The 27,616-nt window shown below is 39.4% G+C and overlaps 2 protein-coding genes across 5 annotated transcripts in view; both read left to right on the top strand.

Moving 5' to 3' along the window:
- The window catches only part of kcnc3b (potassium voltage-gated channel, Shaw-related subfamily, member 3b), a 72,070-nt gene extending 63,062 nt beyond the window's left edge, over positions 1 to 9,008 (top strand). For 2 of the 4 annotated variants that reach the window (XM_070545578.1, XM_015963319.3), the window contains one exon: positions 1,006 to 1,304. In XM_070545578.1, the coding sequence (XP_070401679.1) occupies positions 1,006 to 1,160 (155 nt within the window). In that variant the 3' untranslated portion in view covers positions 1,161 to 1,304. Of the gene's footprint in view, positions 1 to 1,005; positions 1,305 to 8,790 lie in introns of those variants that run through there. The other 2 variants (XM_070545581.1, XM_070545580.1) reach the window with 2 other exon arrangements.
- An 8,573-nt stretch (positions 9,009 to 17,581) lies between these two features.
- Positions 17,582 to 26,780, top strand: LOC107388007 (potassium voltage-gated channel subfamily A member 7). Its single transcript, XM_015963325.3, has 3 exons — positions 17,582 to 17,839; positions 17,975 to 18,758; positions 24,675 to 26,780. The coding sequence occupies exons 2-3, from the start codon at positions 18,102 to 18,104 to the stop codon at positions 25,569 to 25,571; spliced, it is 1,554 nt and encodes a 517-aa protein (XP_015818811.1). The 5' UTR covers positions 17,582 to 17,839; positions 17,975 to 18,101; the 3' UTR covers positions 25,572 to 26,780.
- The last annotated feature ends 836 nt before the right edge of the window (positions 26,781 to 27,616 follow it).

Raw genomic sequence — 27,616 nt, 5'->3', positions numbered from 1 at the left:
ATGGTTGGGGTTTATTTATTTTTTTGTAAATTTAGTTTGGATTTTAGATAGATAAATGTAATTTTTATTAAGACTGAAAAGCTCCACCCATCATGTGTGTTAGCTGTTAATTGGTAGAGCGATGTACCTACCAATGGTGTGTTTCAGTGATACAACAACACTCCATCAGCACTGTGGGCTGCCCCCTACTGGCCAAACCTAATATTTGCATGTTTCCCACCAAATAAATAAATGAAAAATACAGCGGGAAAGGAGGACACAAAGGGCATAACTATAAGGTCTCATCTAAACTGGTGCGCCTGCACAGCTGGATTCAGTAATAATTGACCCGTTTTATCCTGTGTCATTTCCCACTGTAACTAAACTGATCTCAGAACGGCGTGATTTTACCCGAGGATAGGCTCTTTTAAATGTTGCTGACAGAACAGTTCCATGTTGGCCATTTGAAGTGTAAAAACAAGCCATAAGTTGGCTCAGTGAAATTCACTATGCAACTTAAATTTGTGGGATTTGTGTTAAATCTTTTACCGTAAAACTTCACGTGGTCAACTCCTGCTCTATATTATCAATATTAATGTGTGTCTGTACTTTTGCCCAAATAGTTGCCTAAAACACCCAAACATCAAACGTGATGCTGGGAAATGTTGGGTGATTTATGCAACGGGCTTACGGTTGGTGTTAACTTTGTTGATATCTAAAAGTTTTGTATTTTTGAAAGAAAAAAACAAACACATCATAACTCGCATTTTCTTGTTTTGTCTTGTCTTGTCTGTCTTGTCTCTGTCTGTCCTTATGTGTCCTTTATGTCCTTTTCATTTAATATCATTTTCAATTTTACTTATCATCTTTGTTTTCTCTCATGACCTCATGTTTGTTTTTTAAAACTTGTGTTACCATCATAACAAACCACCGGGCATTTAAACATTTGTCATTACATGTCCAAACATTTCATGTTTTATTTGCACACCTTCAATCATTACCGTTTGTTAAAATGATGTCTTAAAGCAACGGGCTATGAGAAATCGCGAAGTCTCAATAACATATCCGGAGTAGCCGGGTCAGCCCTGCGACTCGCTCCTATCACCAGTCCACCGTTCGAGACCTACGAAACTCCGGGGCAGCTGCGTCGTTGTCGTTCCCCTATTCCGTCGATTTTGTAGCTGAAAAGATTCACGTGATTGGGTGACAGAGACGAGCAGTAGACTGAAAAACATGCAAAGAAATAGCAATAATGTGAAAAAAGAACTTTGATTGTAGAATGACCATTAGTCTTGTGAATACAAAAGTTTGTTATGCATGCATCGAGTATGCAGATGGGGCAAAGTGCAAAACGTAGCTTTAAGAATAAAATTACAAGATACAGTTTTAATTAAATAAATTGATTAGGTAATAGTATCAATGGTAATAACAAAGAAAACATTTTCAAGTTTAAATTTGTAGGTAAATGTCCATTTTCGTGTGTTAAGGACCAAACATAAGCTTACTTCTACAAATGAAGAAATGACCACAAAACAAAATAAGTTCGTTTAGCGAAAAGAAAAGTAAATCTCCATTAGATTTATCATTTATTATTAATAATATTATAAATCCCCAGCTTCTGCAGGCCACAGTTTCAACATATCATCATCTCATTATATGACTTTTTGTGGTTAGTTTAAATAGTAAAGCCAAATGATGTCACGAGTTTTTCTAAAGAAAAAATAATAATAAGCTGTAGAATAAATAATGAAACAGTTGTTTCTGTTTAGTTCATTGCTGAATCCCATATATGCAACTGAAGTTAAAATTAAAGATCCGTTCAGCCTTTTCTAAGAGGAGGTGGCTGCGAGAATCTGATGTACTTATCTCATCTATATTTAAAAAAAACATGACAGGCCTGTAAGGATAATGTTTAGTCAAAGTTGTAGGATTATTTGAAAAATGTTAAAACAAAAACAAATCATGTAAATCACGTCAAGAACTAGAAACAGATCATTTAAACTTAAATATAAGCTTTCATTTTTAGGTATTTTTAATGAAACCTACTAGTGTCGCTGTAAGTGATGTTTACCACCAAGCAGGTCTCTTCCTAAACATGCACACCTCCCGTGTTTTCATGTAGTCTTCACATGACAACAAAATGAAATGCTGTGAAATGCTAAATTGTGACGGTTTTGTATGAGGGAGGTCTGGTTGTGTTTGGGGACTAGTCTGGATTCGCTAATAGGAAGCAGTAAGACTAATTCTACAATTTGAATTCAATTAAAAATGAAAACAAAATAGGTGCAAATAGTGCAATTTTTTTCTGCCTGAGCCAACCAGCTAAAGGTGGAATGCTGCTGTTTCAGAAAATTGGACTCACTGAATTGATCTCAGAAGTTCATACAAAGACGATCAATACACTAAACGTTCCATCATTTCAACACATTCTCACTCCCAGCGCGTCAAAAACAAACGCTTGGTCAGCCACCCTCCGCGTCAGACCCCCTGATGCCAAAAGTGCCCTTTTTCGTCACTTATGTGCAAAAAGGGTTTTTTCCCTTTTCTGACTGCAGATCCCAATGCAGCGTAAAACTGACGTGATGGGATGTCCGCAGCCAGGGCACCAAACAAGCTCATTGTACATCACCCTAACCGTATCCTCTTGTTATCTAACCTTCCTCTCACCCCTATCCTAACCTTAACCATCCTGCTAGCTAACACGTTAGTGATGTGTCGGTTGCTCTAAAAGCCGGCTCTGTGAAGTGAACGGCGGGAGCTGCCTCTTCATTGGTCGGGTTTGAACCGAAGCAAAGTGATGGGGAGGTTTCAACTACCAAGGTGGAGGTTAAAGGTAGAGGGTATTTGTAACCTCCCCCTCGCCAGATGGTATGTTCTAACATTCTCCTTGGGTGGCAAATACGAAAATTCACAGTCAGAATGCATGGGAAACAAATGCTTGATGACAGTGAGAGTAACGTTTTAGGTAGCAAGAGGGTTAAGGTTAGGATGAGGGTGAGGGCAAGGTTATAAATAGCAAAACGTTAAGGTTTAGGTGCGGTTAAATGAGCTGGTTCGGTGCCGCATCAGCGGACATCCCATCGCGTCAGTTTTACGCTGCATTGGGATCTGCAGTTAGAAAAGGGTAAAACCCCTTTTCGCACATAAGTGACGAAAAAGGGCACTTTTGGCATCAGGGGTCTGACGCGGAGGGTGGCTGACCAAGCCTTTGTTTTTGACGCGCTGGGAGTGAGAATGTGTTGATCATTTATTTGGTGATAGGAAATTACTGAATGGACCAATAACAAAAAACCTTATCAAAACAGTAGCATGAAATTTAAAAATATGTGCTAAATTTGTTTATTTTTATATCTGTAGAAATCCAAGTGCAATGTATTTAAAAAGCTACTCAGAAAAACCCCACATACCACATCAGCTATGAAGGAATGTAATTATTCATAATGTTGAAACTAATAAAAGCACTTTACTAAAAATCAGTAGAGATAGCTAACCTTTAAAACTTGCATGTTGGCATAAATAACAAAATATGTAGAAATACTTGAACAGACCAGGTGCACGAACACCTCTGCAAACATCTTTCACTCCATTACTAAGCTTTTGTATCCATTCATGTTTTCTGTTGTTGTTTTAAATGTTTATCAAAATGATTTTATTTATATTGTTGAAAGTTAAATCTCTTTTAAGCAAGTTACATTTCTTTTACTTTAATTTGTAACGTAGGTTAGCATAACCAAGATTTATTTTGTTAGCAGTTGAGCAAAAAAAAAATAATAATAATGTCACGTTCACATATGCAATAAACATGCGATGCATAAATTTAATGCTGGGAAACATTCTGTGCACAAAACTTGTAAATATTCAGATATATTTTTAACCTAAAAGTACACAGATTTAAAAGGCAGATAATCTGGCTGTTCCTAATGAAAATGTACAAAATATTATACCATAAGTCATTTCTCCTCTTTGTTTCATGCCAATTTTAAAGTTGTGGGAGCTAATTTCTATGGTTTAGATTTAGAAAAAGTTGAACATTTTTTTGTCCAATAATCTGTATTTATTGTTAGAAATTATATTTCTGCATTATATTTCTGATTTAGACATTCTGAATGTCTAAATCAAGATTTGTTCAAATCCAGTCACATTGTAACTGCCTGTGAGATGTTTGGAAGAAATATAATGAGATTACAATTATGAAAACAACAACAACAACAACAACAAAAATAAAAAAATAAACATGGAGCAGGTTTTCCAGGTAAAAAGGGAGAAACTTTCCATGTTTTGATAAATTAATTGGCATAATCTATAGTCCTGGTTCACATTTTTTAAGTCCATGTGCTTCCAAAATATTTAGATATGCACCTTTTAGATGAAACCACTTGAATATTTGTTTGACTAAAATTATATTGTTATGTTTTTATCATACAATCATTTTAAGCAGTAAGACTTGGTTGGGTTTGTCTTTTTAGTCCAAAGTTGTAAATTCCTGTGTTTATTACAAAGTTTTCATGTAAAGGAAGTACAGTATTTTAAGTGTTGTCTGAAAATGTCTGAAGCAAATTGCAGACCTTTGTTTCTTAAGTGATTCAGTGAACTTTTATTGCTATTCAAGGAATAATGCCAAACTGAACTTCTATTGTTATATGGTAGGGAAGCTCTGGTTTTTAAATGAGTTTAACCTGAAGAATGATATGCATGATGGTGTTCTGTTCATTGTTCATGATGGGTTAAACTAATCATAGGAATCATCATCAAAACTAACATTTGTGCTCAACGCTTCATTAAACTTTCTGAGCTGATTGAAGTATTGTGTACCATTTTGTGTACGTCAGATAGGATAAGAACCATGCTATGATTTTAATAAATCTGGTATTTGTAGGTTATTGGGGTTGGATTGGTGGGGAGTCAAACCACCAAAGTGTTCCCGAGCGCAGCCACTGCTGCAACTCACCGCTCCCCACGGGGATGGGTCAAATGCCGGGATGAATTTGACCAGTGTGTGATGATGATTAATGGGACTTTAACTTTGACTTTGATGAGATCTTCAGATGTGTATTAACATTAATGGGGTTTCTGATTACATGTGAGAGTGTATTAACTTCAGAATGGCTCTGAGGATGATAAAAAGGTGTTAGCATCATTGTGGAGGTTTATTAACATGCATAACAAGGTACAGGGTGGCTAGTGGTTATGGAGATAGAATTAGGACAATATTACAAATCACTTGTACCAAGTTATGTAACTTGTAACATGTTTTGTAGCATGTAATTCACATTTTGTAATACATAGTTTTCATTTTGTAACATGTAATTTTCATTTTGTAACATGTAATTTGTATTTTGTAATATGTAACTTTTGTTTTGGAACACTTGCTATTAGTTTTGTAACATGGAACTTTCGGTATGTAACATGAAACTTTTATTTTGTTACTTGCAGAAAAAAAATCTGTGTACAAGTTTCAAATCACAAATGTCAAAACACACATCTCAGTCTACAATTATGTTTATGTTTATTCATTTAGCAGACGCTTTTATCCAAAGCGACTTACAATTTATAACCTATAGGGCATGTTGTGATCTGTGGGGGAAACCGGAGTACCCAGAGGAAACCCACTCATGCATGGGGAGAACACGCAACTCCACGCAGAAAGGCCGCAGCCGAGTTTCGACCCTGCAACCTTCGTGCTGCGAGGCAACAGTGCTAACCACTGCACCACCATGCAGCCATGCACTTACAATGTCTATGAGTTGCAAAATGTGAGTTACATGCTACAAAATATAAATTACAGGCCGCAAAACAAAAGTTACAGTTACAAAACATGTTACAAGTTACAAAACTTTGTACAAGTTACATGTAGTATTGTCCCAATCCTAGCTCCATACTGCATACAATGGCATGGCTTGGTTATTGAGAAATTCGAGCAGGCTTGGCCTCATTCCAAGGTTATGACCCCATGTCACCAGCCAAGTCATATTGGAGTTTGTGGTTTACAAGTTCATAAGCCAGTTACTCACTGGGCTGCAAGTTTTAGCAAAAAATTGTTAACGGCATTTGAAAAAAGTTTCCAATTGTGTTAGTCAGAAAGTGTGAGAAATATTTGACAACTTTGGGGTTGGTGATCTATGGAACAAAAAAATCTGACAGTTCAGACATAAAATAGGTGTGAGAAAATAGTCAATTATATTATAATAAATGTAAAAAGGGGGTGGGCAATACGGTGATACAACTGTAAAGGATTTGAATGATCTGCTAAAGCAGAGAGATCTGAGGCTCTTGAAGTCATCTTCCAGCTGTAGTATTTTGTAGGTAGCTACTAGCGCATGTTAGCATAATACAGCTAAGCTTTTTTTACAGAAACATTTTTTCTTTTACAGCACTTAACCCAAACAAGGACGATGGATTAATAATAAGATCTTATCAACATCTTTGTTAAGGTTCTTACCTGTTGGTCTTAGACCAAAATAAAATAAAAACCCTCCAGACTGAGTTGTCAGACCACTAAAACCTGTCCAAACACCCTAGGCCCAGTTCACATGGCAGGGTTTTAAAATTGTTGATTGATTCTGTAAACATGAAAAGACCCCACATGCAGCGATAAAAAAATAAATAAAAAAATCACGAATATACCAGTTTGGTCCTGCAGTGTGTAGACAAAAACTACATCTCAACCAGTTTCATACACCAACATTCCCTCGACAGACAGGAATTCTCTCGAAATCAAAGATAACTTCTGAGTGAACAAACATAGAGGAGGAAGCGCGTGCTTTACTTCCATCCTCTCGCTTTCAACAGGAAGCTCGCTCGATTGTCTTTGAAATTTTAACCAAGATTACCAAACACGTCAGAAAAGAGTAGAATGCCTTCTCTGGGCCAGGGTTGTGGTCCTGCCCCAAGTGGAGGAGTTTAAATATCTCAGGGTCTTGTTCAAGAGTGAGGGAAAGACAGGCAGATTGGTGCTGCGTCTGCAGTGATGCAGGCGTTTTACCGATCAGTAGAGCTGAGCTAGAAGGCGAGGCTCTCGGTTAACCGGTCGATCTACTTTCCTACCCTCAACCATGGTTGGGGTTTATCCCTTGGGTCCATGTGACGGGTGAGGAGTGAGCACCACATCACCCCTGCCACATGGACCTCAAGGGATAAACCATCAATCCTGCTCAGTGGTCAACTTTCCTCGCGGGGTCACCCATAAAGACAGTGGGAGGGTTAAATCCACAATTACCACGATTAGTGATTTTTATAGCTGATCTAGCAGTTCATTGGCTGTAACTTAAGAGTAATGTGAGGCTTTACGTATTTTGAAGTTGGGTGTCTTTTCCGTTAACTGTTATTGACATCTCTAAATCACATTCAGATGCAACTTCCCATAGAAAAAGGCTACATTGCACAGCTGTGATTCCATGTCACAGCTAACAACTTGAGAACAAAATGTAAGTAAACTCATGCAAGATGAAGCAGATCTTAAAACTTCTTCTGTTTTGGCTTTAGCTGAATCAGAAGTGAATGAACTTGGCCTTTTCAGGGAGTCTCGTCATTTCAAAAGTAAAAAAAACAAAATCTTGCTGTGATTTGTGGTGAACCACACGCGTATAGACTCCTGCCAAACAGGAAAAACACCCATGGAGCGTCATTTCCTGGGCCATGTAAAAGACATTCAGGGTTCATTCTGGCCATCACAATAAAACATCTTATGGTCTCTTCACAGGCCAAATCCATTTAGTTTTTTTGCTGGAGGATGATTGTATAAAAGAAAAAAAACTTGATTTGTATATATTTTAAGTTTCTCTGATGAGAACTTTCAGATTATTTCCTTAAAGATGTTGTTTTGTGTAATGAGGGCATATGCTCTTTTGGGTTTGTGAACAGTAAAAATACAAAAACTAGAACTGTTTTTAAAAGTTTGGATTTGGAGGCAACATGACTGTTAACTTTAAATTGTTTTTCAAATCATTTGTGATGTGTAATGTGGTGACAACTGTTGAATTCAGTTCAACAGCTGAGTGGTTCCTTCCCGTAGAATAAGCCTTTATTTGTGGACCCATATAGGACATCTCTTCTTTTAGACATGTAACAAATGCTTTACAATAGATTTGAAGAGCAAATGATGAACTTTGGAAAAACACCAACCAGGCAGTGGAGGTTGACAGAAAAAAGAAAGGAAGAATGCACAAGAGGAGCTGGATTAAGTGATGGGCTGAATGTTCTGGTTTTAACATATTTTCATGCAAAAACTGTTGCAAAAGTATTGTATCAAGTGTTTTACCTGAAAGTGAAATTATTCCTTTGCAAATGAATGAGAATGTCCACAACATCAAGTATGTGTCCATCTCCGAACTATTTGTTTTATCAAATGTACATTTTTACATTTTATTTGTTTTTTACTTTGTTGAAAAGCCCTATTTATAGTTTAATCATGTAAACGTACAGCTGGACTTGAGCTTTGGTGTGAGTTAATGGGTGGTGTTGTGAATGAATATAATTGTCTGTTTCTGAATAACCATATCGATGTTCCAACCCTTTCTATGTGCATTTTTGATGTGTGCACTTCATTCTGACACAGTTAAACTGCAGTTGTCAGGTAATAGTAATCCCTGATTATTTCACTATATTGTTCATAATGACAGAAGCATTATGAAACTGTGTTGTGGAAATCTACATAGTTGGCTAGTTTGCAATATCATGAGGATTGGTTTATAGTTCTATAATCCAATCTAGATACAAACCATTTGTAATGTTAACGGTCAAATTTCATTCTTTACATTTGATTTATTATAGGTTGAACATAATAATGATGACTTTCTGTTTTTGTCTTTGCAGTGTTAAGTTTCTAGCATTCGCCTTCTCTCTTATGAGGAGTCAGTAAGTGGTAAACAAAATTGCGGCGGGAGCCACATTAGCAGCAGCCTCCTCATGGACGGAGATCTTTAAGGTGACCAGAGAGACCAGAGTTTAATCATGAGTATAAAAAATATCACATGGTCTGCTCCTCACATCTTTACCAAAGCAGCCTCTCGGAAACGTCGACCCCACTTTTTTGACAACTGTCCACCTGACCTTTTTTCTTTTTTTGATTTTAATTTCATTTTTTTCCTCCTCTTATTTTTTTCTGCAAACTGACTGAGCATTGCACTGACACACTTTTGGAGAAAACAGGACTCCTGATTACACATTCCAGATGACATCACGATCAACGCCATCTTGCTTACTGACCAAATCAGCACCAAGTCTGCAGTGCTGAACAACTGAGCAACTTCACAAATTCCTGGAGAGAAAAAAAAAACAACAACATAAGAAAAACTCTTGTCTTCACCCGGACAGAACGAACAATGTAGCATCTCTGCTAACACACTGTAGCATCCGTTGGCTGGGGAATAACTTGACTCAGTCCATCAACAGTGCAACGTGAGAGAAATTTATGCATTCAAGGGACCTTCTAGATGTCACTCTTGGATTCCTTTCCATTGAAGAGGGGAAAAAAGTGAGGGAACACATGAGAGACAAAGGATTTGTCTTTTTCATTTAAAATACCTCCAAAATGGAAAAAAAAACCTAAGCAAAAACACTAGTTGAATCACAAATACACAGTATTTAACAGCAACCCCCTAATAGTCCCTTGTTAAAGTTTTAGCACTTGTGTAGTCTTCCAGTACTTTCTATCAGAGTGAAACACTGCCCTTCTCATCTGTACTGAGATTGATAAAAAACAGCAGCTGAACAAGTACACCACATGTAGCATTAGCTCAACCGGAAAAGTCACAAAATAGTGAAAAACGACTTCTCTTTATCTCCCATGTATGTGAGCTTGCACGAAGATCTGTGTTGGAGTAGCAAAGGTCCTTTAGCATGCACTTGCTGGATGACCCTCTGTAACGTGTTGTTGTTTAGTAGAGATATTCGTTATAGAGTGAGGTTTCTGCTTCCCCGTATGCTAACCAATCAGTCCAGTAACTGCCACTACTAGCATCCCGTGCCTGTGTAAATATTTCCCCTTATGTCTGACTGACGCAGTCACGAGGAGACAATGTACTGACTCAAAGAGTCAAAACAATTCCAGACACCCTGTGAGTAAAGAGACATTGGCAAACCCTGCCAACAAGAGCAGCACAGTAAGTGTGACGAAAACAGTTTTTCTTAAAGGGACCAATCAGATTACCCTAACACGTTTTCCAACACTGCCAATCTGGCACTAAACTTCCTAAACACATACTACCCTGTCTCTCTCTCTATTCCCTCTTGCTGCCAAGAGCTGCTTCACTGGCTAGTCAAAGTCAAGATGAAGATCGGGGGGGGGGGGGGGGGGTGTCCTTAAGCAAAGGGTAAAACGAGAAAGGAATTGATTAAGAGTAGAGCGAGCAAGGACATGTACAAAGAGAACAAATCTATATTTTGATAAAACAAAATCATCATGAACTTCGGAGGACGTTCCTGCATAGGGGAAGCGAAGAAAAGGCAGAAAAAATGTCTCATGCAAACGGGAACAGAATGTTTGGGAAACGGAGTTGCAGGAAAAGACTACACAAAAATATTCCTTCTTGGGAAGTGCACAGCCTCCCAAGTGCTGGGAAAAAAGGTGTTTTGTTTCCTTTTATTTTGAAAGACAACTAGCAATGACAGGCTCTTGCCTACAGGGAGAAGACAATGGATGGACATGGAGATTATTGGGGGAAAAAATGCATTTTTGTAACTTTGTTTACCAGCATGACTACTTTGCATGACTGTCTTTTCTGCAAGCCCTTAGTTAAAGACAAGGGTGCTAGAGATACAAAAAAGTATATATAGAATAAATTAAAAAAATGTTATATGCAATTAATGTTTTAAAAAAAGATTATAATTAAAGAGAAGAGCTATATTTTGTTTTGAAATGTAAAAAAAATGTGAATATTGAAACATGTATGTTTGCAAAGTACACCCTGAACTCTGTTCTGTTTGATGAAATCTCTCTGCTACTACTGCCCTACACTCTTCATTCCAGTGTTTATGACCGCTGCCATAATTTTTCTTTTTGATGCATTAAGCCGTGTATTTTCTAAACTTTCAATTGACTGACTTTGCCTGTAGCATCTGAGCAAAGGCGTTAGTTCTCCTCAGTCATGACGTTTCCTCCTTGAATTGTTTGCACAGCCTCCGTAGCAAAAGCAGCACCAGTTTTGAAACAGCCGCTCACCATGCAACAACTTTGACAGCTTGATCAGTGCTCACAGTTAGCTTTTCATCTTTTCCTTTGGCAATAATGCAAGAGTTGTCGTGATCGTAGCAGATAAAAAAAAGAGTCTGAAGAGAGTCCTCAAAGCTTCAGAGTTGAAGAGGATCTTATTGCCATTGTTGATGGACGCCTCATGGAAGGGTATCTTTATCCTACGTAGACAAACAAGAGAGTCCAGTAAGAAGCTATTCCGACAAAGAGTCGATGGAGATGTCAGGTTTGCATGGAAGTAATTGCCATTCCAAAGTTTGTGTGTGTGGTTTCGATGACTTGGGTGTGCTGATAGTATGCGTGAACGTAGGTGTTTTGCTATTTTCTTTCTAACATAATAAATTCTAGTGTATAGAAAACTGATAATGTGAACACCTCACAGTGATGTGTAAAAAAACGCATGCATTATGACTTGATAATCTCTCTAAGGGGAAACAGAGTCTTGCCATCTCCCCTTTAGCCTTCTGTCATTGTTGGTCATGATTCCCGTCCTGATATAACTAGAAAACACTGTGCCGTGTTGTCGAGCAGCGAAGTCTTCCTCGGAGAGGCAACTGAAAACTACTCACACTCGCAGTGTCACGCATGAGTGTGTAGAAGTAACTCGTCTTCATTTTCCTTCAGAGATGGTCGGGTCGTTGCAATCTGTCATTTACCGTAGAGTTGCTGTCATCCCGCTGGCCAGCTCATCGCAGCACACAACACAGTCATTCATGTAAGCACCAATCAAAGAGACCCAGAGCTTCCAAAACGATGTCAGAAAGAGAGGGCGGGAAGGTTACCAGTATCCATCAAGGAGGACTGATGATGAAGAAGATGAAAGAATCTCAGTGATGAAGGGTTCTTAAGGAACCTCATCCTAGGCTTGGGTTTCCCAGGGGAGTTTCCGGCCCTGCTGGTCCAGGGCTCAGCTAATGCAGCTGAATGGTCCTTTGTCCATTTTTAGTTCTCTTCAGTTGGACGCTAAGTGGTGCGGTACGGAGAGTTCTGTTGAGTCCGTGCTGGTGTTACAGGGTCTAGAACTTTTGTCTTTGCAAAGTAACATTAGATTTATTTTCTTCTATGTTGATTTATTTTTCTTTTCAAACACACCATTTTCAGCTCTTATTTTGAAAGTCACAAAGCTACTTCAGCATTGGTAGCTTTAGGAGGCGGTGTGCACACCTGCAAAAATGTGCTTCACTTAGATATTTTATTTTTATGACCAACTTGTGTTTTTTAAGGCCATTGTTCTTCTCTGTCAAGTCTCCACATTGTGACTTGTCTGCCGATGCCGGACGGGGTTTAAAAAAACAGGTGTTTTCCTTTGTAATGCATAATACTGCCATTTGATTTAGACACAGGGAACAGAATGAGTTACAATGTCGAGAGTGCTAAGTCTGTTTTATTTTCTCAAACTTTTGTCTGTTGGAAATTGTTATAGATTTCACAAAAACACAACCAAAAAGAGAAAATGCTTTACCGTAAAAGTAGGGGCCATAGATGGCCACTGTGTGAAAACTTGCGTATATCTGGGAGGTTCTTGGATGACACATTCTGTTGATTTTGTTCTTATGTTTTTGTTTAAAATGTTCTTTGTTTAACCTGTTTATTCAAGGACACTGTATGCAATCTGCACCATGAATGCCGCTGATCGACACTTACTGTATGCTCCCCGAGACACTCATGTACTGTCATCAGTCTTGATGGCTGCAAACACGTGTGTTGTGGCTTTATGGTTTTCCATAAAGTTACTCAGCAATCACATATATCTAAAAGAAAACTTTATTTTATAAATTGATAAGATTAGATTACTTCTAGAGGATGATATAATATATAGATTTTCTAATATATCAAATATTATTTTAAAGCAGAAAAAGAGACAAAAGTCAAACCTAAATATGTTTCACATCCTTGCGTCATGCATCCACATAAGCATCCCAAAGATTTCTTTTACATGCTATTTATTATGTAAAACAGACTTAAGTACTGGTCCATTGTACTGCGGTCTTTGCAGGAGAGTGGGAGTGGGGGGGTGGGGGTCACTGGTGCATCTGGTTCTGACTTAATTGCCGGATTTCATTTTTGAAATGTTGGGACAAACTCATCAAGAACTGTAAAAAGTATATTTCAATGGAATGTTCATGATCTATCTTTTTATATTTTGAAGAAGAAAAAAACTAGCGACATATCAATAAAGCGTCATAATTGAACATATTTCTACTATTGAGACTTAAAAATGTATGAATGTCAATGCGATCTAATGTGAACCAATCTCCATAGCAGCTTGAATGAATAACTGATTAAAAGTCATGAGATGCTTTTTCAGAGGTAATAAAAATTGCTCAAAAATCACTGAGATCAACTTAAAATAAATGAAAAGGTAATCTCATGTACGTGTCGGCTTGTTTACTGGCCTCTGAAGGCTGTGGGCTGAGAGTCACCGCTCGCTCTGTGCATCGTTCAGACGGGCGACGACAACAACAACACGACACAGACTGATTTAATCTGACTGGAAAGGAGGACACAGGGGAAGTTTACCATGAAGGGAAACAGTGGCATGTTAGATGTGACTTGGAGGTTTGATGAGTCAAAGAGGAAATCTACAGGAACATCACTTCATATAATCTAAAAATCTGAGATTAGCTCTGATATTATAGATGAATCCGTTTTCTCAGTTTTGTATCCAAGGTTAGAAAATCCTTACTGATACATGAATAACCATGAAAAGAGAGTTTTTTGGGGAAACTAGCATGTAATCTGAATTCTTACATTCAAAAAGTTGGAATTATTTGGTTATGTTCTTGTTTTTCAAGGAAAACACAACCGGCAAAAGGAATAGCAAATTAACTGGACACAGACTTAGTTACTGATTTAAATAATTAAGATTTTCATTTTTTTTAAATTTAACTTGAATTTTAAAAACACACATTTTGGAGAAATTGTAGCCCGGCCAGTTTTCTGTGTCCTAGCTGTCAGTTCCCTGGAGCAGCAAAGAGCCGGCTGCCTGTTTCATAATTGTTGCTGACGCATTTAGGTGAGTTTTGGGTCATAATCCCGGGTTATCCAGGCCCTAGCCAAGTGCTGTCAGCTGGTAATGGCTGGATATGGATACATGCAGGTGTGAATGTTTTATTTGAAAAGCATTTGATTCATTAAAATTGTCAGAAAGTTGCAGAGAAATACATGTTTTCTTGAAAAAAAATGTACAAGTGCTTCCAAACTTGTGAGTAGTGGTGAACATCTGAAGGTTTGGCTGGGATGTGGAGCCACCTAATGGGAGTCAGAATGATCTGCAGAGCTGCAGAAAATCTGAAGAGATTAAAGCTAATTCACAGAGATAAAAACCTGCTCCTGTAGGACCATATATATATATATATATATATATATATATATATATATATATATATATATATATATATATATATATATATAATTATTATTATTTAACATAATAGGTTTCATCTCTAGTGAAAAAGCTCATCAACTGACTGGGATGTCATGGGAATGTTTTAGGTAAATCAGGGAAAAAGAGTGAAATGTCTCCAAAGTGTGCCATATCTCTTTTTTCTGCAGTGGCACAAAACCTGAGCTCCCTCTAGTGGTAGAACACTAGTGGAAAATTTATTATGTCAATATTTTATTTACCATATCGAAATGCAGGGCAGGGAGACAGTACTTCACATTTAGCAAAAAAAAAGGTCAGATATTTGGCTTGGATTTATTTGTTTCCAAACTGACTAATTAAGTTTTACAAGGTTTTTGTTCTGAGACTTCTTCATTGGTTTTATCTTGGTTTTTCCCCTAAAAATCACAGAACAACTCCTATTTTTAATACACTTTACTAGTTTGTTGTCATCTTGATTCACATTTCTTTTAACTGACTTCCAGACCAACATACCTGAAACCCACCAGGTTTGTGTTTTGATTTTTTCTGAGGTCTGGCCAAATTACCAGACGGAACTTAGTTGGTTCTTCTGAAAAAATCCAAAGGGTTCTATTGAAGGCAACTGGACTTCTTTGGTTTCTTGAAGATGTTTCACATATCATCCGACGAGCTTTTTCAATTCTGCCTGGAATATGGGAGAGTAAAGTTAATAAACACTAACTGTCTGTTTTTGCCTAACGAGATGAAACTATATATGAATTCCCCCCTCCCTACCCCTCAGTTAGAGCAGCATTGTAGGTGAAACCTGAGGCCTCCTCCTCTGTTCAGTGTAGCTCTTTCACATTTACTCCTATCTCAAATCATCTATCCTTTTGGTCCAGAATGTGTACTTTGTCATCTTCAAAAGAGTCTTACCCCAGTTTCACACTGCAAGCATCAGCGTAACGGAACAGCAGCGGAGCGGCTCACTTGCGAACTTCAAAGCGGTCCTTTTCACACCGGGAGAGTCTTGGCCGCGGCACAGCTTCCTCAAAAGAAACTGGTGGTAAACAAAGCTGTTCGGTCACACGTACTGACGTAAGTTACATATAACATTGCAACGTTGCATTTTATTTAGAATATACCCGGGGATTTTACACAGAAGCCATGTGGTTTCCTGTGTTGCACTATGTGAACTGCGGAAATTGACGTGTCCCAGAAGCGGCTCGCGGAAAAAATAGAACTATCTTTAGTGGCATGGCATGTCGCTTCTGGGACACGTCTAGAAATTGTCGTGTCGCGGCTGGTTTAAAACACTCCATAGACTACAGTTGGATTCTATTTGAAGCGGTGCCGCTTCGCCGCCGTTCCGTTCCGCTGATGCTTGTAGTGTGAAACCAGGGTTAGTTTCGCCTATCTAAAGGTCTGGACAGTCGTCACTGCATTGGACTGCATAGACAATGCTTCTTAAAACAACCATGCTTAGCACAATAGGCCCTAACAACATCAACAACTTCTCATGGGATAGGGAGGAGGGGTATTCATAGGTAGTTTCTGCTCATTAAGCAACAATAGACAGCTAAAATTTATAAGCTTGACTCCCATATTCCAGTTAGTATTGACAAAACTCCTCGGATAAGAAGCGAAACATCTTCAAGAAACCAAAGAAGTCCAGTTGCCTCAATTAGAGGCCTTTGAATTACCATAACCTGGATGACTGGGAACCTTCAGCAACACATCAGCACAGAAATCACTGACACAAAATACCTTTATAATTTGAACAAGACTTTAAGTTGAGCAGATAACACTTTTAAAATATCAAATAAAAAGCAAGAGCCACTTTCTTTCTCACTCACTTTCTTTTCCACTGGGTCCTCACGAGGGTCACAGGTTGTTAGTTAAGGGTGAGCTCCCCAGAGGGACTGATTTGTGTGTGGCACCCACTTAGAGAACAGGATGTATGACTAGTAACAATGTTGTTTGAGAATAAAGTTAAAGTAAAATTTTGATTAGCTAAGAACAGACAGAATGACAGTGTCTGTCTCCAGTAATCCGTGAGCGGGAGGTGAGGGACAACCTGGACAGGTCTTCGGTCCATCACAGGGACAGAACGAGACAAAATATCAGTCCCGCACTGATACATTGGGACATTTTAGTTTCCAAACAGTCTAACAGGCATGTTTTCGGGAGGAAACCTGCTAACTCCATGCAGAAGGCTTCAGCTGGGAGTCGAACCTGCAGCTTTAGTGCTGTGGGGCGACGGTGCTACCAAACTGGAATCCACAGAGGTGCAACCCTGTAAGATGAGCATTAAGTGCTGATGTAAAAGTCAAATATGTTGACATCATTTACGCAACTGAAACGATTAAAACATACTTTTCTTTTCACTTTGAAGAAAACGTTCATTAATCCAGAATCAGTGAAACAACACAGAGTTGAAGAAAGTAACACCAAAAAAGGTCCAACTCAGCTCTAAAAGTCCCTGACTCTTTCATTCAGGATTGTTTATATTAATTAAATAATGAAAATGATTCGTATTTGTTGTGTTTGTTTCAGGTTTTTCATTCCAGAGAGAATTTCTAAAAACAAGTTTAACTACGTTTTCTTTTCATTTGACATGTTTTCTTCTTTTTAGCCACCTGCAGCTCAACTAGACCACCCGAATAAACTATGATCAAATAGAAAAGTTTAGATTACATTTGTTTAGTTTTTTTAGAAGATAACAAAACTCAGTTTTTTTCTCAGTGAGCATAATAGTTCAGTCTGTCTCTATTAAATCAATTAGGACTGAAAAAGCAAAGGAACCAAAAGTTGAAACTATCTTCTCATTGGGATTCACATATTTAATGTGTAAACTTATGGAATTTAAATGATGATCAATATTTCTATTAACTAGTATTTTTTATCTAAATCTTTAATTTCCACGTTGGTGAGAAGCTGCGTGGGTCTCCTGTCAGTCAAAAGGCGAATGTGACACTTGATTGGGAGGTGAAGGTTGTCATGCTTCATGGCCAAAAGTGAGTCGGGGGGGGGGGGGGGGGGGGGGGGGGGTCCAGGACAGGGGAGGTGGAGCAGGGATCCAATTTCAACACGGCAGCATTCCTAAAAAAATTCAGCTGGCGAGGGAAGGGGTAAGATCCTGGATGTTCCCTGAGCACACAACTGGAGGCAGAGGTTGCGTCCAGGCGGGTCGCTGACTTGAGTTGGACTCAGCGGACACGGACACTGTTTCTGAGACAGACAGGGATGTTGACAGACAACCTGGGAACAATGGGAATTTTCATCCCGCTTCCATTATTCTCCTTTGGCAGCTGATTAACAAACAAGTGAGTTGATTTTATCAAACTTCACATGTTGGTTTGTGTCTTGTTCTGTTTTTGTGTGAAATAAGTTTAACTTGAGCTTCCTTTTTATTAAAAAAGTCTGCAGCAGTACATGCCCCTCTGCCTTCTTCTTTTAAGGTGATGTGTGATGTTTAACGCCCGGAAACCAGAACCACAGATGGATCTATCCCTCTGATCGCTTTAAAGTTCTGGTGGTCCACACATTCTCAGGAGACTGGTTTGCAGCGCTCTGCGACTGGCAGGGATGGAAGGAGAGGAACTAGGACAGCCCGGTGAAGAAGAGGGCAGAGAAGAACACGGGTCTCTAAAGGAGAAGCTGAACAGGGTGGAGAAAGGAGAGAAGGAGAACAACGGGAGTGAGAAAGAGAAGAAGAAAGAGAGGAAACGTTCTGGGTCTCAGTGGAGGAGTGGGTGGGCTCTGAGTGAAAGACTGGCCATCAACGTATCAGGGATGAGGTATGAGACCCAGCTCCGAACCTTAGCCCAGTTCCCCAACTCCATGTTGGGTGACCCCAGACGGAGGTCACGGTACTTTGACCCTCTCCGGAACGAGCTGTTCCTGGACCGCAACCGTGCCTGCTTTGATGCCGTTCTATATTTCTACCAGTCAGGCGGGAGGCTCCGCCGACCCGCAAACATCCCCCTGGACATCTTTATGGATGAGCTGATGTTTTACGAGCTCGGGGAGGACATCGTCAACCGCTTCAAGGAGGACGAGGGATTTTCAAAAGAGGAGGAGAGGCCCCTGCCAGCCAACTGGGTCCAGAGGAAGCTGTGGATGCTGTTTGAGCACCCGGAGTCCTCTTCAGGGGCTCGAGTCATCGCCATCATCAGCGTGATGGTGATCGTGTTGTCCATTCTCATCTTCTGCCTGGAGACACTCCCTGCCTTCAAGAGAGAGGTCAGAAATGTGATGTTTCACTCTGAATATTTGTTCAACAGTTTAGAGCTTAAATCTAAAAATATGGATCTCAACGGAAATGCCCCCAAAACATTTAGAGCAGCGGAAAGAGCAGAAAAACAATAACAGGCAGAAGAATTCAATAGAAACCAAGTGAATATAGATCAGTAGGTGGAAAACATTTGGTTTTCCATGTTTTCATTCATAACTGCAACACCGAAAGGGAATATTCAGATTAAATAAGGATTTTAGTTTTTTTTCACCTGTTATTTCCGGTTTGCTTCCATAAGATAAAGGAATGGGCTCCAACCATCAGTGAACGGAGTCAAAATGTTTCACAGATTCACAGAAAGTCTGTTTTTATATGTAAAAAACAAAACAAAACTAAGCCAATCAAATAGATGAATGCTCTGCATCAAAGCAGTAGGAGGCACAAAATGAGAACCACCTGCCATCCCACCAGAGAAGAGAGGATATTTTTTACAGTATACATGAAGAGAAAAACTAACAAAAGTCAAAGAGACTTTAGAGAACAATTCCTAGTGCCATTTAAACATTAATGTAAGCTCAAACCTCTGGTTTTAAGTTGGGCATGCATCTGATTAACACATAAAATCAATTCAGCCAAACATTCTATGCACTTTCATGTTTAATGTCTTTCATGACGAGAGTGTTGTTGTGAGTCATTAAAGGTGAACTAGACAGTTTTGGCTTGCTTTTAGCACCCCCTAGTGTTCATGTTTAGAACCAAAAGTAAAACTTTTCTCTTAACAGTGCGTTCATCTTTTTAAAGCCTTAATCTAACAGCTTAAATGTCTCCCCAGCCTTCATTAGTGTCTACTGGATTGAGTCATCACTAAATTGAATAAATCAGCTGTGTTCATGACCTAAAACATGCACGAAGCAGACTGCAGCGCCAGCTATGTCAGCTCTTTTTTTCCCCTAAGTCCCAACAGAGCTCTGACTCTGAAGTTGCAAGTGGAATATTCTGGCCACAGGGGGTGATAGAGGCTGGGTGACCTTTCATTAACCTTTTAGTACTAGCTCAAGAAAATGATTTAAAAATGTGAAAAGTTGCCAAGTATCCCTTTAAGTAATCAGTAACTAAAAATGATCATCTGTGACCAAAGGTGTTTTCTAATTATGAGTCAAACTCAGTAAATTATGTTCAATTAGATTTTATATATTTTTTATTTCACATGTTTAATCACACACTAAAAAGTCCATATTAATGGTGCTAACAATGAAAACGTCATGTTTTTCTTCAGTTTGATTCAAATCTGCATTCTATAAATAAAAATATTTGTAAATAACAGAAAATGTGATAAATGAAAATTACCCAAACAGTTTTCACAGTGTGGGTTCGTCCTAAATTCATACTCCTAGTTTAAATTTGAATCTCTGAAAGATAAACAGTTCGTGTATCGTCGCTAAATGTCGGCCATTAAACAAACTCCCCATCAAACCAGCGGGGCTTCAAAAGACACTTTTGACTATTTGGGTCAAAGGAAACATGAGGTGATGTGAAGCAGGTGTTTAGGTAAACACTCTTGGAGAGCGTGTTTGGAGGAGAATCTGTTGGCCAACCTGTCTGGAAGAAGACCAGAGAAAAGCTGCAGGAAGCTCTGGGTGCGATTATTTTAGCCGGCTGTTAAATTTGATATGCATTCAGGAAGGGAACAGGGAGAAACATTTGGAGGCTGGAAAACAAGCGATGGAGAGGAGTTAGATGTGTAAATGAAAGGTCACGAGTGATGGTGCACATGGGCAGAGGCGAGGCGAGGCCCACAACCAGAAACTTAAAAGGTCTGACAGGATGAGCAGTGGACAGTGGGTCATGTCGACACATTCCTCTGTGCTGAGCCCAGCTGGCTCAGCTGCCAGGAAACGACTGTAATTTACTCCTGCTACAGCACCCGGAGAGCGGGGAGATGGGAATACCGATAGAGGTGGAGATGGATGAGGAGCAGCGTATGAGACACTCATGTTTCGTTTCTGAGATCGGTTATATTTAGTTTAAGGGGAGCCCTTGGAACAGATCAACACATACTGTACATGTCCACCTATAGTTATAAACGCGGCCTGCTACTGAGAGCCACGAGCAGCAGGTCAGTCAGCCTGAAGCTTTAGCTAGATTACAGCTCGTTACCAGCTTCCAGCCTTTTATCTTCCTCACACTTATTTCCGTGTTTTAGAGTAGATGGTGAGTGAGACCCGTTTTAAATATCAACCATCCAGAGTGTGAAGATGACGGCCAGAAGGAACAACAGGTGGGCCGAGAGCAGATCAGAGAGCTGCACGTGTTAAGTGCTTTTGTGGTGCTGCCAGAAGCCTACAAGAGCTGCAAGAACACACTCAAGTTCATCTTTCTCTTGGGATTAGAAATCCCAGAGGTTTTTCCTGAAACAGGTGTGCTTTTAAAGGAGCTAATCAGCTTTCTTTTTTAATCAGGAATATTTTTTAATGTTTTTTTTCTTAAATAAAGATAGCGTATACGTGATCTTAAAGAAACGCTATGCAACTTTTTCATATTTTTAAATCATTTTGATGAGCCAGTTTGTGCTAAAACGACCCTTTACAGGGTTAATGAAAGGCCACCCAGCACCTATTGCCCCTGTGGCCAGAATATTGCCACATCAGAGTGTCTGTTGGAAATGGAGTTGACATACCTGGAGCTGCAGTCTAGTTCCAGCACGTTTCCTGCATGTTTTAGATCATGAATGCAACTGATTTGTTTTTATTTTAGTGATTAATCACTCCTGTAGACACTAAGGAAGGCTGGAGAGACGTTTCAGCTGTCAGATTGAGGTGTTAAAATACGCATGCACAGCAAGGAGATAAGTTTAGCTTTTAGTTCTACATACAGACACTAGGGGGTGCTAAAAGTAAGCCTAAATTGCCTAGTCTGCCTTTTAATGACATGGACATCAAAAATTCTAATTTTGTCATTTTACAGAGAAAAAAAACAAAACGCAGTTTTACGTTACCATGTTGGTCATAATATAAATGCAGTTAACCCAAATACCCAATGAACTACCAGGCAACTATCAGAAAATAATAAATATAATAATAATAATAATAATAATAATAATAAATTAAAAAGTGAGAGAAAGAGAAAAACATCAGTTTTCTACACAAAGTTCAATCAGATGATGTGTTCTAATGGCTGAAAATGTGACTTACAGTGGGGCAAAAAAGTATTTAGTCAGCCAACGATTGTGCAAGTTCTCCCACTTAAAATGATGACAGAGATCAGTAATTTTCATCATAGGTACACTTCAACTGTGAGAGACAGAATGTGAAAAAAAATCCATGAATTCACATGGCAGGATTTTTAAAGAATTTATTTGTAAATCAGGGTGTAAAATAAGTATTTGGTCAATAACAAAAATTCAACTCAATACTTTGTAACATAACCTTTGTTGGCAATAACAGAGGTCAAACGATTACTATAGGTCTTTACCAGGTTTGCACACACAGTAGCTGGTATTTTGGCCCATTCCTCCATGCAGATCTTCTCGAGAGCATTGATGTTTTGGGGCTGTCGCCGAGCAACACGGACTTTCAACTCCCTCCAAAGATTTTATATGGGGTTGAGGTCTGGAGACTGGCTAGGCCACTCCAGGACTTTCAAATGCTTCTTACGGAGCCACTCCTTTGTTGCCCGGGCGGTGTGTTTGGGATCATTGTCGTGTTGGAAGACCCAGCCACTTTTCATCTTCAAAGCTCTCACTGAAGGAAGGAGGTTTTGGCTCAGAATCTCACAATACATGGCCCCATTCATTCTGTCCTTAACATGGATCAGTCGTCCTGTCCCCTTAGCAGAAAAACAGCCCCAAAGCATGATGTTCCCACCCCCATGCTTCACAGTAGGTATGGTGTTCTTGGGATGCAACTCAGTATTCTTCTTCCTCCAAACACGACGAGTTGAGTTTATACCAAAAAGTTCTACTTTGGTTTCATCTGACCACATGACATTCTCCCAATCCTCTGCTGTATCATCCATGTGCTCTCTGGCAAACTTCAGACGGGCCTGGACATGCACTGGCTTCAGCAGCGGAACACGTCTGGCACTGCAGGATTTGATTCCCTGCCGTTGTAGTGTGTTACTGATGGTGACCTTTGTCACTGTGGTCCCAGCTCTCTGCAGGTCATTCACCAGGTCCCCCGTGTGGTTCTGGGATTCTTGCTCACTGTTCTCATGATCATTTTGACCCCACGGGATGAGATCTTGCGTGGAGCCCCAGATCGAGGGAGATTATCAGTGGTCTTGTATGTCTTCCATTTTCTGATAATTGCTCCCACAGTTGATTTTTTCACACCAAGCTGCTTGCCTATTGTAGATTCACTCTTCCCAGTCTGGTGCAGGTCTACAATTCTTTTCCTGGTGTCCCTCGAAAGCTCTTTGGTCTTGGCCATAGTGGAGTTTGGAGTCTGACTGTTTGAGGCTGTGGACAGGTGTCTTTTATACAGATAATGTGTTCAAACAGGTGCCATTAATACAGGTAACGAGTGGAGGACAGACAAGCTTCTTAAAGAGATTTTCCTTGTTTGAAGTGACCAAATCCTTCTTTTCCACCCTGATTTACAAATAAATCTTTAAAAATCCTGCCATGTGAATTCATGGATTTTTTTTCACATTGTCTCTCACAGTTGAAGTGTACCTATGATGTAAATTACTGACCTCTGTCATCATTTTAAGTGGGAGAACTTGCACAATCGGTGGCTGACTAAGTACTTTTATGTGCCACTGTATACTTATAGGTCAGTCTATAGGTTAGTCTATAGCAAGGCTATTCACATTTAGGCCTCAAGGGTCGGTATCCAGCACGTTTTAGTGGTTTCTCAGGTCCAACACACTAGATTCAGTGGTTGATTCACCTGTGCAGCAGCTCATCAGGCTCTGCAGACACCTGTTAATCACCAACTGATTGAAATCAGGTGTGTTGAAACAGACTTGAAACTAAAATGTGCTGGATACAGGCCCTCGAGACCCGGAATTGAATAGCCCTGGTCTATAGGTTAGTCTATAGGTTCGTGTAAACACTGATAATAAGGGGTTTGTTTGCTTTTGTGAGCCTTGCTGGTGCTTGTAAGAGGGTTAAGAAATGTTAGGTTTCATGTCAAAATCAAAACTTTGACCGTTCTTTTTTTTTTTTTTGTTTAAACAATGAAAAGATGCAAATTATACGATCCAAAATAGCCAGTGTGAGCACAATAAACATGGCTGTGCAAGTTTTGTCAGGCACCTGCAGGAAACAAATAGAAAGAAAAAGCTATTTTATTTCTCCTTTTAATTTAAAGATTTGCTTTAATTGATTAACAAAAACATATTTATCAGTTTTTAAGTCTTAAGGGCATAATAATGACTCGGAAAGTCTGACTTTTGAGTATCAGTATTGTATTTATAAGATTCATAGTCTTCATTTTGAGATTAAAAGTCAAATTTATAATTTTTAAGAAAGAAAATTTGAGATTTCATGTAATAAAGAACAGAAATAAATATAAGTTCCAATAACTGAGAAAAAGAGACAAATTCATGACTTTTAAAGTTCTAGTGTTGAGCTGTTAAAGTCATAAATATCAGACATGACTTCAGAATGATCATTTTTAGGATGGAGATTCATTTTGAAAGCATTAGTTACAAGATTCAAAGTGTCAGTGCGAGACTGGTGGGTAAACATTTTCAGATTATTAGTTTTGAAGTCAAAAATACATTCTTGGCGCTTTGATCCTAATTTTAACTAACGAGCAGTTTCATGACCTGGGGTCAGTTTCCATAAGAAGTTGCACAAGGTTCTACCAGGGCAGTATTTATCACGTGTTGCAACCGGGATTCATTCAGAATTATTCAAGAGTTAGAACAACGAGTTCAGCTCGGGTTGTTTTAACTCTGTCCTGTCTGTTCCTCTGCAGGAGGACCACTCCCATGCTAAGAACACTTCTGAGAACATACCTCCTCCCCCCAGTGTTTTTCTTGACCCCTTCTTCATGGTGGAGACCGTGTGCATATGCTGGTTCTCCTTTGAGCTCATCATGCGCCTCGCCTGCTGTCCCAGCAAGACCCAGTTCTTCAAAGATGTCATGAACATCATCGACTTCAGCGCCATCCTGCCGTATTTCGTCACTATTGGAACTGAGTTGGCCAAAGACGACGACGCCTCTCCAGCCACGTCCTTGGCTATCATAAGAGTCATTAGACTGGTGAGGGTCTTCAGGATCTTCAAGCTGTCCCGACACTCAAAGGGCCTCCAGATCCTCGGTCAGACGCTGAAGGCCAGCATGCGTGAGCTCGGCCTCCTCATCTTCTTCCTCTTCATCGGGATCATCCTCTTCTCCAGTGCTGTCTACTTCGCAGAAGCCGACCACCACTCCACGGATTTTGTCAGCATACCACATGGCTTCTGGTGGGCGGTCGTTACCATGACGACAGTTGGGTACGGTGACATGCACCCTGTGACGGTGTGGGGTAAACTGGTGGGCTCGATGTGCGCCATCGCTGGCGTTCTGACCATCTCGCTGCCCGTGCCCGTCATCGTGTCCAACTTCAGCTACTTCTACCATCGAGAGAACGAGTGTGAGGATCGGACCGTGTACACTCACGTTCAGACTGCCTTGTGGGAGGAGGAGGAGGAGCCAGGGGAAGAGGAAGCAGAGGATGAGGACCGTGATGCTGAGGCGGAATATTATGCTGTTGAAGCAATGTGCAACCCTCTGAACGGGACTTTACTGGGCGGACTGTGTAGCGACCAGACGGAGGAAAACACGGGAGGAAATGCTTATCTCAGGGAGCCACTGGTCACTCAGGTTTAGGGGAGTGGAGTGGGTTGTGTACATTTTAAGAAAGTGAATAATAGACAAGATTTTACCTTTTCTTACTCTGAGCGTCCTCTCCTGACTCTTTTGTTGCTGCACTAGCCAGATATAGTCGCAGCTTTTTATTTATATTTGTCCTCAGGGTCCTGATCTAGAAAGGAATGCTTCCAGACTGAGACAATAAAAGACTAGGGGAGTCTGTGCCATGAAACTATGATGTCTTAGTTTATTTTTGCCTTTCAGTTTGAATTGCAAGTCAGAACTCATTCAAACACCAGCATTGTTTAAATAATTATTTATTTATTATGTCATTTAACATTATTTAGGGCATGTTTAGGTTGTTTTCATGTTCACGCACGTTAGAATAAAATCTATTTTTTTGTTTATCAGTTCACAGCTTCTCTTACCCATCTCGTGTCTTTGTTTAAAATTTGCAGCCTTATTTTGTTTTGAAACTATCTGAACCATTTTAAAGACCCACATGGTTTTTATAGACAGTCAGCTTCCAGTAACGTTGCTCTCAATTGTTCTCAAACTCATAAACTTTCCACTCCATCATCGTTGGGACCTGTGGAAGGTATGCAGACGGATGCTTGGAGTGCTCCAGTGATGTGCTTTAGTCTGTCAGGTTAACAGTCAGCAACGTCTCAACAGTAAATAAAAAAATAAAAAGCATTTTTGTGGGATAAAATCCAGGTCTCTCCATCCGAGAACAGATCATCTGTGCAGGACTGAAGAACGCCAGTTATTCATACACAAACTTACAAAAAGCTTTTAACATTTTTTATGTGAAACAGGAAGTGCCATTTGAGTTGAAAACTGTGACAAGGCAGAAATAAATTTTGTTTTTATAGGTGATTTTTTTATACTGAACTTCCAGTCCAGTTTGAGTTGCGTGTAATTGCTAAAAACAAGAAATATTTATAGGATTTCAGCTCCTTTTTCCATGAGAGCACCTTCCAGCTCGACCCTTTAGGGCAGCAGCTCTGATCCAGGTGGCTCAGAGTTGTATGACCTAGAATTTATTATCACATTTACCTAAAAAAGCTTTAATGTCTAAATCCTGAAACTTAAAATGTTGCCAAAAAGAAGAATTTGTCAAAATACAAATGCATTCATGTCATGGTCATTTTATAACTTGTATTCTGTTGCTGTGATGCTAACTTGTGCCTTATTTGGGGACAAATAAAGTTTTTTGAATCTGAATTGTAAGCACCAGCTCACCCACGACCCTTTTGAGGATGAAGTGGTTACAAATAGATGCACTGAACATCAGGAATTGACGAATGCAAAGAAAACTAAACTTTACTTTAAAAGAAACTAAAACATCTGAAACCTGCTGATTGATTTGTGTCCTGTCCACTAGAGGGCACTCTTACTCACACTGACCAGCTGTAGGTGAGCCATCAGGTGTTCTATTCTTCTCACAAGGACATTTCTGATTTGTCTCATTGTTGTGTTGCATTACTTTATCATTGCAAAATTAACCAAGGCTCCCAAAAATAAATATTTGGATTAAGTTTATTTTAATTCAGAATTTTCTGCAGTCTGAAGAAAAACACTTGAGTTGTGTAAACACAGGCTCTTGGGATTTTCCAGGAACATCTGGTTTACACTGGGACCTGACCAGTTTATTATTATAATGATATATTTCATTTCATTTTAAAAATCCATTTCTTGAGCTCCTGTTAAAAAATAGACTATCAGTTATAAATATCTGAACTAAAAAAAGAAGAGTTAAAATTCCACCTTCAAGTGTGCTATTAGTGTAGGAAACCAAGCTTTTGAAGGTCAGTCAGTGGGTTTAGATGTTTGTGTCATCATCATTTTTGTGCTCAGTCCTTCCCTCTTAATGCTAAAACTGTTCCATCTCTGAACTTATTGTTATATGGAACAGCTTTAAAGAATTCAGACTGTCATCACCAAATTTGGTCTGTGTTTTATTTATTTATTTATTTATCTATTGACAGATATTTGCATAAGTCTTTAAACCTCCAGCCTGAACTCGGCCATGCAGTTTTTGCTAATGTTTCGATTAAGAA

This window comes from Nothobranchius furzeri, chromosome 16 (genome assembly GCF_043380555.1).
Source record: "Nothobranchius furzeri strain GRZ-AD chromosome 16, NfurGRZ-RIMD1, whole genome shotgun sequence".
Taxonomy (NCBI): Eukaryota; Metazoa; Chordata; class Actinopteri; order Cyprinodontiformes; family Nothobranchiidae; genus Nothobranchius; species Nothobranchius furzeri.
Note: the sequence above shows the minus strand (reverse complement) of the source record. Positions and strands in the feature narration are given on the sequence as shown.